This window comes from Aethalodelphis obliquidens, unplaced genomic scaffold, assembly GCF_003676395.1.
Source record: "Aethalodelphis obliquidens isolate GAN/ISIS:26980383/991018 unplaced genomic scaffold, ASM367639v1 scaffold16, whole genome shotgun sequence".
In the NCBI taxonomy this organism is placed as follows: Eukaryota; Metazoa; Chordata; class Mammalia; order Artiodactyla; family Delphinidae; genus Aethalodelphis; species Aethalodelphis obliquidens.
In genome coordinates this window covers 23,266,601-23,284,224 of record NW_020837960.1, presented here as the reverse complement: position 1 = coordinate 23,284,224, position 17,624 = coordinate 23,266,601, and the positions used below count along the sequence as shown (strand labels likewise).

Sequence of the window (17,624 nt, the reverse complement as noted above, 5' to 3'; positions counted from 1 at the left end):
ATTTTTATTACTGTATAAATATTTTGATGAGGCATTTGAAAATATTTTAATACTCAAATTTAATAAACTTTTAATTGTGTTTTATAATCAAGAGATCAAAATTTATGTTGAAGTTCCATGTATCTAGCTACTGAGTTATAGATTTTAATTGTCTACTGAGAGAGTCAGTTGAACAGAAAAGCAAAAAATTGTATAGTTGGTAGAAAAAATCTTTTTATATGACACCTTGTGGACACAAACCAAAGATTTTATTTTCTTAGATATTTTGTTTGCTAGCAAAATGCTTATATTTCAGACCAATACAACTTGAAAAGTTTACATTTTTGTGTAGCTCTTAATGTAAAACACATCATAAATAAAGATTCTGAGACATCATGTTAGGGTAAAGCCAAGCCTGTAGACAAGATCTATAAATTAGCTAAATTTAGACTTAAGTGCTAGACTTGACTTTATGCCTTTTGACTATTAAACTCTTTAAGAAAAGTTAGCCCATGCTAGTAACTATTCCACTGTGATATTTTGTTGATGTTAGAGTTCTTATTTTGTTTCTGTGTTTACATTCTCTGTCCTGTTGCCATAGAAATGTCACTACCGCTGTTTAATTCTCTCCTGATTTTTCTGCTGTAATTGTTTTCTCTCCAAGATTATGTAATCTGTAGATTAAACATGCATGAAGTAAACTCAGTAGTATCTCTAAGAGTGGAAATAACTGGCTTAGCCATCTTCCCATCCTATATTCCTAGGTAATTTAATCAATTTCCAAAATTTGATTATCACCTCTGTTTGAATGTTCCCTAAATATATGGCCATAGTTTCCTTGACTTACAGATATAAATGTCCCAGAGATTCTGCATACTCAATTAATTCATTATTTTCCTGAACAAACTTGCTTCTTTTTTGCTTTCTTCTTCAGTTAGTGACATATCACCGTTCTTTTTTTTTCTTTAAGCTAGATATTTCAGAAACATCTTGATTCTTTCTCTTCTATCTTATTCCTAATGCTATTATTCTGATTTGTCTTAATCTGCTCTCACAAGGTTTTATTTAAAAAATGCCAAATTGTTATCTTTACCTCTTAACCTTTTTCCTTCTCTAGTGTTTTGCCAGTAATATCACCGAAATTTTCTGTCTTCTCAAAAAAACTTTATATAGTTATTTTAAGTTTTAGCCTTAAGAACAACTAAGAAAAACCTATTTTTCATGTTGTTCATCTAGTGTTTGAATATTATTGTCATGTTCTACGGAGTAATCTTTTGTTCTTTCAATTCTAACATCCTTGCCCAAACAAGCAAAACTAAAACCTATTTAATAAATATGAGGAAAACTGCCACATGACACGGACTTGTGAGAGATGTATATCTTTAGTTTCTTGTTCTAATAACCTTTCAAATCAAAGAAACAAAGAAATAAACAACAACAAAAACACCTAAGGGCAGTTTCGGTACTTCCCTGGTGGTGCAGTGGTTAAGAATCTGTCTGCCAGTGCAGGGAAGATGGGTTTGATCCCTGGTCTGGGAGGATCCCACATGCCGTGGAGCAACTAAGCCTGCGAGCCACAACTACTGAGCCCACGTGCCACAACTACTGAAGCCTGCGCGCCTAGAGCCCGTGCTCCGCAACAAGAAAAGCCACTGCAATGAGAAGCCCACGCACCACAATGAAGACCCAACAAGCCAAGAATGAATGAATGAATAAATAAATAAACAAACAAAGCTAAGGGCAGTTTTATAGAACTTACAGATGTTAATTTCAAAGAGATCATAGACATAATTTAGTTTGCCCTTCTTGTATTACAAAGAATAACTATTAGTTAGTAAAGTAATACAAATAGCTGCCATTTACTAAGTATCTACTTCATGCAGGAACTGCAAGTAAATAAGTGTGTATCTTATTTTCTTCTTCAACATGACTTTATTAAGTTAAAAGCTATTATTCCCATTGTACTTAGATTAAATTTTTCAAGGTCATCATTTAGAATTTGGTAACATATGAAAAACTTCATTATAATGACCTTTGTATAATGAGATTTGATAGGAATTTAACATTTTAAAGATGGTTTTCTTTTTATCTATTTTAGTTAGTTATATTATATACGTTTTCATACATATTTGTGATTCAATTTTCACAAATTGAAATTTATATTTATTCACAAAGAATGATCATTCCAAAATAATTGTTCTTAAAGACACATATAGGTTAAATTTGTGAGGCTCACTATTCTATTATCAAAGCATTTATCCTTGTGAACTAATCATTTGACATGCTTTTTGCAATTAACCCTTTAGAATTTTATGTATTGTGTGTAATTTAAAATATATCTTTAACTAGTTTAAATATTTCAATCAGGCATTTCATTATTGGTTACTGAAATACCAAAAAAGATATAAAAGTAACTTAATATTTTTAAGGAGATGTTAGAGAAGTATAATAATTTATCTTGCATGATTGGTAGCTAACAATAGAAGTGTAAAAGGGGAGCTTTATATAATAATTATTTACAAGCTGCTATAAGCAATTGTGGTAGGAACTATTTCTCCATGCTTATATATCAATTTTGAAATGCCAGATGTTTTATAAAAGAAACAGGGTTCTGTTGATGCTTGCCAAACAAAATGACAGGTGTATGTGGTTGATGTATTTTAATCAAGTTGTGTTGTTACGCACATCCATTTAGCAGATTTTTTGTTTCTTACAGGTTTTCTTTTGCTTATTCTAATATGTGAGTATATTTTATTAATAATACTGGGTTTTCCTCATGAAGCTTTTTGTTTAAATCAGTTTCTTTCATTACAGAAACACCTGCTGCATTTCCAGACACGGTAAAGGAAAAAGAAACACCAGCCCCTGGTGAAGATATTCATCTAGAAAGTTCCATTCCTCATACTGATTCAGGAATCGGAGAGGAGCAAGTGGCTAGCATCCTGAATGGGGCAGAATTAGAGACTAGCACAGGCCCTGATGCCATGAGTGAACTGTTATCTACTTTGTCATCCGAAGTGAAAAAGTCACAGGAAAGCCTAACTGAGAACCCCAGTGAAATGTTGAAGCCTGCGCCATCTATATCTAGCATTAGTCAAACCAAAGGCATCAATGTCAAGGAAATATTGAAAAGTCTTGTGGCCGCCCCAGTTGAAATTGCAGAATGTGGCCCTGAACCTATCCCATACCCAGATCCAGCACTGAAGAGAGAAGCGCAAGCTATTCTTCCTATGCAGTTTCATTCCTTTGACAGGTAGGTACTGAACTTATTATTTACAGTGCTCTATGCATAGAAGGAAAATTAGAGTCTGTTAATTTAAAAATATTAGGAGGGTCTTGAAAACATTGTATTTTTTACTGTAGATTCTTACTACAAAGACTATCAAAGTGACAGGTCAACTGGATTGATCTCACAGGCATTTTAATATGTTTCAAAAAAGGGGGTTTCATATGAAATGGCGATAGCACATTGAATTGGAAATATGGAAACACAGATTCTGATTATAATCTATCATCAAGTGACTACAGTAGATTGGAGAAGTCATTTTGTATATATATATATGTTTTATATATTATATACATGTATATATACATATATGTGAGGAAACTGGAAAGTAATTATTTTTTGTTTTAGGGAGAAAAGATCAAGTTAGGAAGTCAAATGTTTCTTAAATGTCAAAATAAATATATAGTCAAAATGTAATATATATTCCATAATGTTTTCTCTAAAATAGCCAAACTGCTTTGTCCCAATTAGAGACAGTAATTTTTTTAGAGTTTAGGGGTTGAGGTGTGACAGTAAAGCCATTTTCAGTTAGGATGAATTATCTTTTTCATACATAAATATGATTTAAAATTTGCCTATAAGCATTTCAACCAGCATCCTACAGATATTTCTTGAAAATTTATTGTGAAAATATGAATGGCATTAGTCATCATGTCAAATTTAAAGAGAGAGAATCAGGTTTGTTTTCTATGAACTTAAAGTAGTAAAAGGAGATAAAATGTTTGCAGATAGTTGTCTATAAGATAAAATGTGTTAAGTGTCAGAAGTTTTTTAAAAACTAAAAAAAGGAGGGGTATAAAAGGTAGGAAATTGTTTCTTTTTTTTAATAGTTTGGAGGTTCATTCATATAGTTCCTTGGATGTTCCTTATGCCAATTCATATTTGGTTTGTGTTCCCAGGATATATGTGTATGTGTATGTGTGTTTATGAGTTTATATAAGCATAAGCATGTAAGTATTTGTATATATCTATAAATCTTTATCTATAAATAAATGGTATAATAATTTAACTTGGGGTCATAAATTTTATGTTCCATTTAATTTTTAAGTTCTCTACCTAAATTTTGTTAAAATATAAAACAGTAGATACAGAGAATCATTGTAATTTGCATAAGAGAATCCAGTGAAATAAACATTAAGTAAAATATTTCTGTTCTAATTTGGATTATCGTTAGAACAGTTTTTTTCATTAAAACTTAATGAAGCAGTCATCTGAGTGCCGATATTCTTAGCTACTCAAAATTTATTATACTTTTGAGGATATTGCTTTACAAAAAATAGAACTTTCCACTTGTTCCTGGTAGCATTTGTGCAAAATGCAATGAGAGTGGAATCATTCTTCTAAATTGCATAAGCAGAAATGAAATCGAGGAGCACAAAGCATATTTCAATTCTTTTTAGGAGAAGGGTCTCCAGTGTAGTTAATATATGCAGTAGCTCAAGTACTATCAAATGTAAATGATGAGGTGATATTGATGAAAGGAGGGGATTGAGGTCTCAGGGGGCGCTGATGACGGATTGAACAGAAGCGGCCTTGCACTGCACGTAACTCAAGTCTGTCGTCTTCAGTGCTCAAAGCCATAATGGGAGGTGGCAGTCTGAAATGAGTTGCCACGGCAAAGAGTATTATTTTTGAAATGCTTTCACACAAATCACTAGGCCCTGCATACAACTTAGTTTCATGCTTTAATGTCATCAGGAGGCACAAATTGGTGTGTCTAATTGTTTGCCACCTGCCAGGAAAATGAGCTGCCAGCCAGCCAGACGGGTTTGATTGTCTGTCAGCCATTCAATAGATTGAGAGTGACAACATCAAAAATTTAACTTCAAACTCTGGAGCTTTGAGCAGCTTTTCTGAGACATCATCCCCACAAGTGCTTCTGGACAACTGCATTTTTCAATTATATTTCCAATATATTGCTACCATTTGCCTTATCTGTCTTAAGGTAGCTATAATTACATTATGAAGTATATAAACATATTTCTGAAGCACTAAAGTCTGAAATTCAAGTTATGACATGTCTTTTAACATCAGATTGAATTCCTTGAAAATAGGATCCAAGAAGACAGGCTTTAGAGGCAAGTCTTGAATACTTACAGTTTCAAACACAGAATTAGCATGGGTCTTACTCTACCAATAATGTATTTTTCATTTATATCTTTAGTTGAAAAATAGCTGTAAACTCAGCCGCTCATTTCTTTGTAACTAAATCATACATAATAATATTGTACAATCGCAGTGGAAATCACCTAGGATTTTCCTTTTGTTAGCCAATAGTTTATTTGTTCTATTGAAAACGTGCTAACAATGTATTCTTTATACTTATTCTAGATTGTAAGTTTGGGAATAACTTCCTAAAACAACTGATGTTAATTGAGTTATGTTAACTTATGTTTTACATGTGGAGTTTCTCCTCACTTAGGATGGCACATTGATGAATTTCAGTGTTTTGAAGTTTGTAATATCGTTTTCACTCGGTAAATTGCAACATCAAATTTTAGAAACATTTAGACTTAACTAAAATAAACCTTTTTCTTTTAGTATTAAATCTTTCATCAGGTTGTATTATGAAATATTATATAAATTTTATCTATATATATGGGAAATGCTGATTCTTTTTCTTTCATTTCCTCCAGTCATCATCTATGCAGATTTAAGTATATGTCTTTGATTACAATGAGTGGCCCTAACAAATGTATATTTATGCATTGTAAAGCACTGAAAATCCTAGACATCCGCTACTGTCATTCTATAGATGGAACACACTGTATGTGTAGAGGAAATATGATTATGAAACTACAAGAGTTTTTCTACTGTTTTGTTACTATGAAGCGAAGAGGAATATTTATCGTGGTTTTATTTCTAAGAGAAGAGTTTAATAATCTCATAATAGAACTTATAAATCTAGTTGCAGAGTTCCCCAACAGTACTGTCTCTTGTGGTAGATTTCTGTGTAGATCTATGGTTTATAAAATAGCCTCGCTGAGCTGTATTTTTTTCAGGCATCAGTAACTCTGTAACTTTTAGATTGAGGGAATGCTTTTCTCTAAAACCACCAATTAAGCTTTACCATATCCTGTAAACTAAAATTTAACCCTGTATATCCAAATGCTTTTAATCTTTTGAGAATTTTGTATATATCTGTGATTTAGCTCAGTCTTAATTCTCCAGGGATTCCTGAGACGCCCCCTTAGTTTGGACAAAAGACAATAAAAAAAGGCAGAGGACAATATGCTTCTCCATACATTTTAACTGTCGTTATATTTCAGAAAATTATCTTAAGTCTGGGATATCACAAAAAGCTAGTAATTGTGTTGCTTCTCTGGCTAGTATACAATGATCTTATGATTTATATTTCATCCTTTTTGATTTCACATACCTGCTTGTGTTTCAGTTACTGGGTTTGATATGTTTGGGCAAATTAGTTTGTATTTTTTCCCCTCAAACTTTTAATATCCTTGCTTCCAAGTGTTTCATTCTCTGAAAAAGAAAATCTCTGAAATAAAAAATATTTTGTAAATATTATGGGACTAAAAAACAATATATATAGCCTTCATATTACTGAACCTAAACTATAAGCTTAGTCTAGGTATTCTCTCTCTAGTTTTTTAACATTAATGTTTTAAATATTAGTGCTAAGGATGACAATTTAGGATAAATAAAAAATAAATGTTTAGTAGAGATGATGGAATCCTCCTACATTGATTTCTTTAAGCTTAGAATTAAGTCAGAATATGAAAACTTACAATTACTGCTGAGTACTTCAATTTCTGTTCTTACAGTTTTCTAATTTTTTTTAAAAAGTGTTTTGATTATATCACTTAAAGGATGAGCAAGTAAATGTAAGCTACATTGATTAAAACTCTGCCAGCCTTTACAATTGAAAGTTTCTATGATACCTAGCCACTGAAATCCCAGCTTGTATTATGCTCCAAGTACCCTGGGTATAGTATTTTAAGGCCAGTTGCCAGAAGATGCAGTTTTGACCCAGCATGGTTGTATCCTAATTTCCCCAATGTTGTTGCCTTTTTCTCTCCTGGCATTTCCACAGACAGTTCAGTGAGCTGAAAAAAGCATCTCTCTTTAAAGGGTGGACTAATGAAACACTCAGTTATTTTTCATACATCCTCTTTCTCTACGGGTATTCTAAATACTTTACAAGATAGCAATGAATAAATCATGAAAACATCATAAATAAACTTGTGATTTCTAATGAGCTGCAGTAAATTGTAATGTCAGCTTAAAAGCAGAAGTAAATTTTTTTTCTTCATAGTTTCAATTTTTTCTTTCAAGATAAATGTTTAACAACAGTAAGCCTTGTTAGATAAAGAGTAATAATCTAGAAATTAGAAGAAATGGCTATCAGTAATGGGTCTCTGTAATTAGTTGTGTGACCCTTATCTATTCTCTTTGGTTCTCTGGGACTCAGTTTCCCAACATATAGAATAATGCATTATTTCCAAAAAGTCCCATAAAGTTCCAAATTCCTAGAATAAATGAGATGGCCTTACAGTTTGTCTCAAAAAGTGGCCGATAGTTATGAACTTGGTTAAAAGACCTGAAATCCAGAAAAGATTTGACATGCCCAGTTTCAAAGCTATCACCTGTTTCCAGGTGTTCCCCCACCAAATGCATCTTCCACATTTATGTCAGAGATGTTTTTCTTAAATGCAATACTGATGAAGATTTTGAAACCATTTCTTATTACACAGTAAAGGATGAACTTCTTAGTTTGGAATATAAAGTCCTCATCTTTCACCAGCCGTAAGGATCTATTTGCAGTCCTTCAATCTTTTATGATTTTTCATATCTCTTCGCCTCATGAAGTTTCTAATATTGAACTTGCCTCTTCTTGGCTGATTCCCATTGGTCCTTTTCAATTCAGCTTACTCTTCCCTGATAAAGCTCATCCTTTATGTTTCTGAAAGTTCTTGTGCATAACTCTAATCAGAGTTGTTATTGAAATACATTGCAGTTGATTTATTTGTCTCTTGTATTTTCTTCAAGTATCTCTGACACGGGTTATGTCTTACTTGTCTTGGTATCCCCTAACTTGTCAGTGTAGTTGTATTCCCTTAACCTGTCAGTGCTCAGTAAGTGTTACAGAAGAGAGGGAGCAAGTGGAAAGAAGAAAGGAATTATTATAGGATCCATGAGTGAGATATAAAACTCACTTGTCTTAATAAGTCACTATTTAAAAGCCATTTCTTATCTTCAGTATCTCGCTTTACACTTAGGACAGTTCTTGAGGTGTACAGATCAAATAGTATCCTTTTTACAAAACTCACATAACTAGTTAATGGAGATCCCCAAGACTCTGTCTTTGGACCACTTCTTCCATCTATTTGCATTGACTTCTTTGGTGATTTCATCCATGTTCCTGGCATTAAATAACATATAGTCTGATTACTACCAATTTTATGTCTCAGCCCAAACCTGTCTCCTAAACTGAAGACTCATCTATCTGATTGCTTATTCAACATTACTACTTGGATGATTAATAACAGTTATAAAAAAACAACAACAACAAAAAAAACTGTTCCAACCATAGCAGTCCCTATCTTAGTTAATGGCAGTTCTGCCCTTCCAGTTGCTTAAGGCAGAAATCTTTACGTAATCTTTGACTTTTCTCTCATACCCACATCCAGTCTTCTGCAAGTCGTGTTTGTTCTGCCTTCTTAATATAGTCAAAATTTGACCCATTGTTCACCAGTTTCAGTTTGCAATTCTGATCCAAACTACTCGCATTTCTTACTTAGATTATTGTGGTATTCTCCTAACCAGTCTCCCCGCCATTTGCCTTTTCCCCCTTGTCTATCCTTAACATAGCAGCCAGCGTGATCCTGTTACAACCTAATGTTATATTGCTCCCCTATTCCTAAGCTTTTAATGGCTGCTGATCCCACTCTGAGGAAAAGACAGCATCTTTACAGTGGACTATAAGGACCTATGATCTGAGGCCCTGTTACTTCTTTAATCTCATCTCTTATATCTCTGCATATCACTCAATCTTCTCAAGTCACACTAGCCTTCTTCCTGTTTGCTATCCCATGACACTCTTCCCTAGATACCCTCCTGGCTTGTTCATTCACCCTGTCAGTGTTTCCTCAAATACCACCTTTTGAATATGTCTTCTCTTAGCCACCCTTCCAATAATACTCGTTATTCCTGTCTATGCTTATTTTTCTCACAACACTTACCACTTGGTATACTATATTTAATCATTTATGTTATTGTATTTTCTGTCTCTCCCTATTGAAATGTAAATTCCATGAGGGCAGAGATTTTGTCTGTTCTATACATTGCTATATCTCAGAACTCAGAACAGTCCCTCACACGTCAGAGTTAAATGAATGAGCAAATCTTAAGATCACACCCCAAATCTATGGCTTTGAGATAGGATGAATTCAATGATGGAAAATTTTACACTTACATGTATTTTGTAATACACTCAATGTATTACAAAACATATAATTAATCACTCAGTGAAACATTTTGTTGAAGTGAATTAGATAGAATAGTTTTCTGGCTTGTGCTACTTTGATGATAACCTTTACAGCCTTGGCCCATGTATAGATTATATGTAGTATAAAGGAATTTTCCACTTCTTTATAGTTTTCAGTCTTAAAGTTGTGGGACAGAAGTGTGAAATTGTATGGGAAAATATGGAAAGAATATTCATAAGATAGAATAATGCATTTTTTAAAATGTGTGTAGTGTAGAGTATTCTAGATATCCATCAGTATGACTGGCAGATCTAGTAGAAGAACGGAATATGTTAATAGTTTAGATTGTTGGCTCAACTTTTGTGGCTATATTTTTGAAATCCAGATAAAAATTGTATGCTCACCCTAGAAAAATGTATATACTCTAAAAATTTGTGTGTTTTTATGCACCCTAATGGGGTACCCACAATGGGTACATAGACTCCTAGGTAAGCCTTTTGATGTAGGGGGGATGAGTAACCAAGTGGAAAATGTTGACTAAGATTTTGTAAAAGCTGAAAATTTTTACTTTCATATATAAGTAGTTGCAAATACATAATAACATTCCAGAAAATAACTAATACGTTATCAACACATACTGGCAAGTATAAACATTCAAATAATTTGTAAAATATATTGCTTAGGAGAGAGAATGGTCTGAGGTGTTAGGGAATGGGTAGTGTTGGTGAAGAAATGATATTAAGGACCAAAATGGACAGTCCTCTGATTCTAGATAAACAATTTCGGCATAATAATCGAAGGGGAAATAGTAGTTCTAACAAATACATAAAATTATGGATTGAAAAAGAATTGGAGAAATCAGTCAAACCAGCTTCCCACCTCTCTCACCACCACTCTTGTGACATGGTCGTCCTATCCCTTTGAACACATCAGTGTTTGGAAACTGGTGCTCATAAAAATTACTAGAGAGTTCTTTACCCTGTTGGCCCTAATCTGGTATTTGGAGATACATGGAAATTTCATCTTGTTTCCTTGTCAAATGCCTTCAGATTTTAAAAAATTGGTGTAATTTTTTCTCACGTCTTTACTATAATTTTCTAGACTCTCAGTCTTTCCTGATATGACTTGTGTTCTAGATCTACTGTCATCCTAACTGTTCTTTTATGGACATGATGCTTTTTGTCATTATTCTTGAAATATGGTGCCTAAACCTATACATAGGACTTTATGAGGTCTGACAGTCACAAAGTATATCAGGATTATTGCTTCTTTGACTCTGGATACTGTTGCTGAGGTAGACCCAGATCGCATCAGCACTTTTGGGAGCCATAGCAATACTAATGATAGCTAAAATGTTTGGACCACTTATAATATTCCAGGTAAAGTGCTAAGCATTTTATATGCAGTATATCCTTTTATCTTTGTAACAATCTTATGAAGTACAAACTATTATGTCTTATTTTAAAGGTAAGGAGAATGGAGCTTAGAGAGATTTATTTGCTTACTACCTTAGACATATATATACTACCAAAGTAAAATAGATAGAGGTAGAATTCTAACTCAGGTCTGTTTGACATTAAAAACTGGGCTTCTAGACACTGTACTCTATTTATATCCCATGTTGTACTAACTACCAGACTGCTGTCAGTGAAGTGTCTGGAGGCTTTCATGTCAATTGCTATTAAATCAGATGTTTTTAGAAGTTTTTTAGTAGAAAGGCATTTAATGTTGTTTGCATTTATTTACAAGCCATCATTACAGGTTGTTGAGATGAAAATTTTTTCCCTCATTCATATAACTAATTTTTCATAATACATATCTCATACCCTCAGTACTTGACAAGATGCCTGTAGTAGCCTGTTACAGAGAGCTTTTGTACAAAGTTGGTAATGATCGGTTTCCTACCATCTACAAATTTGTCTCACAGCACTGTCAATCAGCCTGTGTTTCTGTATTTTATCCATAAGGATTTTAATGAGAGATTTAGGGAAAAATATTGTAGTTTTACTAATGACTTCTTTTCAAATCAAGAATTGATCATTTTCTCTTCTTTCTAGATAGGCAATGAAATAGTTTAGAAGTTTAGGTAAGACTTTTGATGATAAATCCAAAATATTAGTTTGGTTTCTTTTCTATTGATCTTTATGTAGATCACTGTAACTAAATACCTTATCTTGGAAGCAGAGAATTATTTCACTTTAGAAAATGGTAACAGTTATTAACATTTATAAGGCGTCTCATAATTGACAAAGTTCTTTTAAATACAGTCTCATTTAATTTCTCCAGTCATATGTGAAGTGGCATTTGTCTTGCCATTTGTACTGAAAAACTGAAATTTAATATCACATAGCTTGAGAGTGATTTAGTTCTCAAGCCTTAATCTTCTAACTCCACATCCTGTATTCTCCATAATGTCACACCACCTCTCAGTGAAATAAATGAAGGTGTTCGATGAGGAATGATCAATGAAGGGATTGAAAGCATAGTGTGTGCTTTTGGAAATTTAATAAGATAGTTGAAAGTTCAAGGTTGAGTCTGATGAATTTGACACTATCCATTAAGGAAAAAAAAAAAGTATCCAGAAAGAGATAATGAAGATTTTTGTCACGAGTAAAATTATTTAAGATTATAATTACTTTGGTCACAAAAAAGTTTTAAATACCCCTAAAATTGAAAATAATAATTCTTATAAATTTAGATTTTTTGTATTGACAAAGTCATTTTTCTTTGAAAATCATTGGTATTAAGGAAGTTTAAGCCATAGACTTATTTGACAATGAGCCATTGATATAGTTTCCTTTAAGTAGAACTTTTTAATGAGAGAATTATAAAATATAAATACATTTAAAAGACCTAGTTTAGATTGGATATTTTTTACTCTCAGTCATTAGTTTTCAAGCATTATATTTGAACTTAAAATATCTCATACATCTACTTTCTAGATAAATAAGTTCAATGAGTAATGCTTGAAAGTATTTATTAAATGGAGTTGGAATGCTGTAAACTTTGAGAAAAATGAAGCTTCACTGAAAGGAAGTAAAGATATTTATTATGTTAAAGAAGTAGTTTCTTTATCTTTTAAATTGACTACTATTCACATCCATTTATTATTTAGGGTTAACACAGATGTTAAGTTCAGAAATTTTTTTTTATGAAATTCATTTAAATATGCTAACGAAACATGAGGAAATTTTCAACTTCTAAGTTCACAAAGTTTAGAAGCTAAATAGATCTCTTACCAAACGTCTATTGTATCCTCTCAGTTCTCTTTCATTATAATAGCATTCCTACTATGAAAAACAACTCAATTTTGTTCAGGAAAATAAAGTTTAATTTTATTATGCCATTAGTTGTTATTCCATATTTCTTGGCTTAATATTTAGCTTTACTATGAGGAAGCTTCAGAATTTGGCTTTCAAACGTTTTTATGACTATTTTCCACATTTAGAATATGATAGAGATAGGATGAACATTATATGTATGTATGTTTTCACACAAAAAAAATCCCTATATGCATATGAAAAATCTAACTTGAGCACGCATTTTTCCAGTTTTCCCAGATTCATGATTATAGACCACATGTCATCTTAAAAAAGATTTGCAAATTCTAGATTCTACATAAATGTTTGCCAAATGAATTATAATAGTTAACACACTTTACAATATATCCTTAATGTCTATATCCTTTTCACCAATTAAGTTGGGATCAGGAATTAAAAAAAAAAAAAAAAGGCAAAAAGAAAGAAAAGAAAATTTGATGTTGATTACATGTATCTGCCATAGCAGGATTAGAATTCATCTTAGACCTTGTGTTATTTTTCATCATTTCTTGGCAGGAGTGTCGTGGTCCCTGTTAAGAAGCCCCCTCCAGGTAGTTTAGCTGTAACCACTGTAGGAGCCGCTGCTGCTGGAAGTGGGCTGCCAACAGGCAGTACCTCTAATATATTTGCTGCTACTGGAGCTACACCAAAAAGTATGATTAATACAACAGGTATTGTCTTTATCTATTTTTGTGATACCTCATCTTTTTCTTTCTGTTTTCTGTATCTTCATTTCTTCTGCTTATTTGATCTTAAAAATTAAAATACCCTGATCATTTAAGATTACCTTAACCTTTAAGAAGGTTATTCTTCATGTTGTCTTTCAGAATTTATGGTTCTAGGGTGTACTTTCTAGTTTGAGAACACTGTGGGTTTTGTTTTGAGTCTTCTCAAAACATGATGCTATTTACTTTCAGAGTGAACTCAGTTTGCTGAAAGATATTTGGGGAGCAAAACCAAAAGATAATTTGAACACTGACATTTGATACATAAAAATTAGTAAATTGTACCAAGAATATCAAGGTATATTAAATATATTAGTGACAGAAAACAGATTTAGTGACATTTACTGGTTGAAACCTAATATGTATTTTTTACCAAGCTCCCCTGAGAACCTTGACGATATGCAAGAGCCTCAACTTGACAAAACGTGCATGTGAATAAGAACCATTGTTTGACATTGAATTAATTTATATACTTAGATTACAATTATATCCAATTCATTGTCCAACATTTTCCTAATAATTCTAGAAACAGAAAATTCCAAATCACTACAGATTTTAAAAGCCTGCCTAAAATAACCTTTTTTTTTTTTTTTTTTGTAAATTTCCAGAAATGTTCCTGTTGATTATTAGCTAAATAAATCCTTACCCAAATCTTTGTGATTCCATTTTAGGTATTTATACAACGCAAGATGATCCCTGACTTTTCTTCCCTGACTATAGTAGCCTTCTCTTCTCCAAACTGTATAGCCTTGAACTTTTACATCTATTATCATTACTTAGATTATTCCCATTTTTATTAATTTCATAGCTCTTCTTTGTGCTTTCTGTATTTATCTTGTTTATCATACCACCTCAGTCTGACATATCATGAGCAGCACATTTATGGGGTTGTAGTAAGTAGAATGTACTCTATCAAGCATATTTATGTTAGTAAATAAAAATCATTAATGGAATTGTGTTAAAAAACAAAACATCTTTGATTTATGTATAGATATATATATATAAATATTTGTATCTGACTTATCTGAAAACTTTATATAAAGTTTTTTCTATCCAGTTTACAGTCTTACTCCTTATACTCATTCTGCTTTCTAGAAAAAGGAATAAAAATGTTTTCCTTTTACCGAAATGTATACTCAGAAAAGTGTTAAGATTTTTAAAATATACCAATGTAGTAGAAAGAAAAAATCTACATTTGGTGTTTATTGACTAAATCCTTACTCTTTAAGAGATAAGTAAATGAAAAAGCAAGTCATCTCTCTTTTATCTTTATTTGAAACAAGGTATGATATTTTCCTTTAATTCCTATTCTATGAATTAATAATAGATATGGGAAATGATGGTAGCTAGAAGTCCAGTGATAGTATAAAGCATATACTACAATAAAAAAATGTAAGTAATGAACATCCTCCTTAGAAATACATATATACAGATACACAAACACACACACAAAGAAATTGAGGGCCAACGTCTAAACTGGACCCAAGACTCATTTAGATTTTGACATATACATGCTGTGTAAGTGTTGTGAAAATCCCAGTTTTATGGGAATTAGTGTTAGATAAGATAAAGATAAGATAATATTTAGGAACACTAGATGTCCCTCAACTCCACTGCTATTTAATATACTTACATGGTGTTAATATAGGAAAATCTGTTCTAAAATGGCGTCTTCATATCGTTGAGGAGAACTCATTATTTTAAAATCGGGTACAAATCTTATACTCATTATAGCCCTTCTTAAGCAATCATTTTATCAAAATAAGCACTGATGCTGCAGTGCCACAAATTTATGTTGAGATAGTTTATTGCAAATTATATCTTATATGATGAAAACTAAAAATATAACAATATAGCAATAAAAACATAAATTTTTCACATCTAAATTTGCATTGTTTTATCAGCCTCATTTTATCTAAAATTATTTTCATTTGTTGATGTCTTTTATTTATATCCCATTTGTAATATGTAGTTTTGTTTAGAGTAACATAAGTAAATAAACTGGATTTTAATGCAATAGCTATTTTTAATAATTATAAAGAGTTATTAGTGTACCGATGACCAAATGATTTTTTAATGGCCAAATTCTATTTTGAAATTCAGATGAATATTTTTTTCAAACTCAGATAGTAATGATGTAATGAAAATTATTTTGTTAAATAAATTTATACTTAAGGCTAAAAATTATTATTTTGGGAACAGGTGCCGTGGATTCGGGGTCCTCTTCTTCTTCCTCCTCTTCTAGTTTTGTGAATGGTGCTACCAGCAAAAATCTTCCAGCTGTACAAACTGTTGCTCCAATGCCAGAAGATTCGGCTGAAAATATGAGGTATACATAACTATTTGTTTTTTTACTCCTTTTACTCCCTTCCTCTCACCTCAAAAATAGTGAAACAGAATACATTAAATACAAAGATATAGTTAAGAATTCTTAAGAATGTTTAATTATGTATTTTGTGATTATATCTCATAATTGCAATGTTTTGATATTTTTAGATAGTTATTCATTATATAAAAATCATTTATTATATTTCAGTCTAAACTGAGAGATCTTGAATGGTTTTCATGATCTGACTTTCCTGAGTTTATAATCCATTGTCATATAGCACATTACTGTTTCCTGTAAGGTAGAAACATGCAAACGTGGCACCATGATAAAATTGGACGTCTTTGGGGTGGTGAGTTTAAAATATAGACTTTCAAAATAAATCTGCAGAGTTATATATAACATATATAATTGAAAGTTGAATCACCAAACATTATCTTTTCTATCGCGATTAATAGATAAAAATGATTTGCAGTATCATGTCAGAGAGAATTCCTAGAAGAGTTTGACCAAAATGCTTGGAGTTAAATTGCACATATACATACACACAGTATGTGTGTGTATTCACATTTTTAATTGAAGTGTAAAAGCTCAATAAAAGAACGATGTTATGTTACTATCACTCAAGGCAAGAAATAGAACGTTACAGGTACCACAAAGCCCCCACCTTTTGCTCCTTTTTTTGCCACTATTCTTGCTCCTCTTCAAATTCATCACTCTGACTTAATACTAGATTAGTTTTGTCTTTTTTGAATTTTATATGAGTGGAGTTGCACGGTATGTATTCTTTTTGTCTCTGGCTACTTTTTCTCAACATTATATTTATGAGATTTATCTGTATTGCCTGTAGCAATAGTTTTGTTCATGTTCATTCCTTAGTGGTTGTATACTACAATTTATTAATCTATTTTATTGATGATGGGCATTTGGAATTTTCCAGTTTGGGACTATTGCAAATAATGCTGCTTTTTTACATAACAGTGCTGCTTGTACATTACTCTTGGGTATACTACACATTTGTATGCATATCTGTTGGGTAAATAACTGAATGGAATTGCTGATTCATAGTGTTTGTGTATGTTCAGTTTTACTAGATAATGCCAAATGTTTTCCGAAGTGGTTAATGCAAGTTTACTAACTCATTAGCAGCGTATGAGAGTGCCTAATTTTTTATATCTTTAACAATACTTAGTATTGTCACTTTTACATTTTAGCCATTTTGGTAGAAGTATAGTGGTATTTCATTGTATTTTTAGTTTGTATTTTCCTGATAGTTAACAAGGTTGAGCACCTTCTTATGTATTTATTGGTCTTTTGGTTTTCCTCTTTTGTGATTTCCCTGTTGGAATCTCTTACTCATTTTAAAACGTTGAGTTGTCTTCTTAATTTGTAAAGTCTCTTCTCCTTATGCATTTTGAAAATGAGCCCTTTGATGATTATATGTTGTATATATATCTTCTCCCATTCTGTGGCTTTTCTTATTATCTATGTGATATGTTTTGATCAACACAAGTTGTAAATTTTAATGAAGCTCAATTTATC

The 17,624-nt window shown here is 31.9% G+C and overlaps 1 protein-coding gene across 4 annotated transcripts in view; it reads left to right on the top strand.

Annotated features, from left to right (window-relative positions):
• NBEA (neurobeachin) overlaps positions 1-17,624 on the top strand; it is a 627,914-nt gene that overhangs the window by 236,139 nt on the left and 374,151 nt on the right. For all 4 annotated transcript variants that reach the window (XM_027116524.1, XM_027116522.1, XM_027116523.1 and 1 more), the window contains 3 exons: positions 2,794-3,232; positions 13,548-13,702; positions 15,959-16,085. In XM_027116524.1, coding sequence (XP_026972325.1) covers positions 2,794-3,232; positions 13,548-13,702; positions 15,959-16,085 — 721 coding nt within the window. The remainder of the gene's footprint in view (positions 1-2,793; positions 3,233-13,547; positions 13,703-15,958; positions 16,086-17,624) is intronic.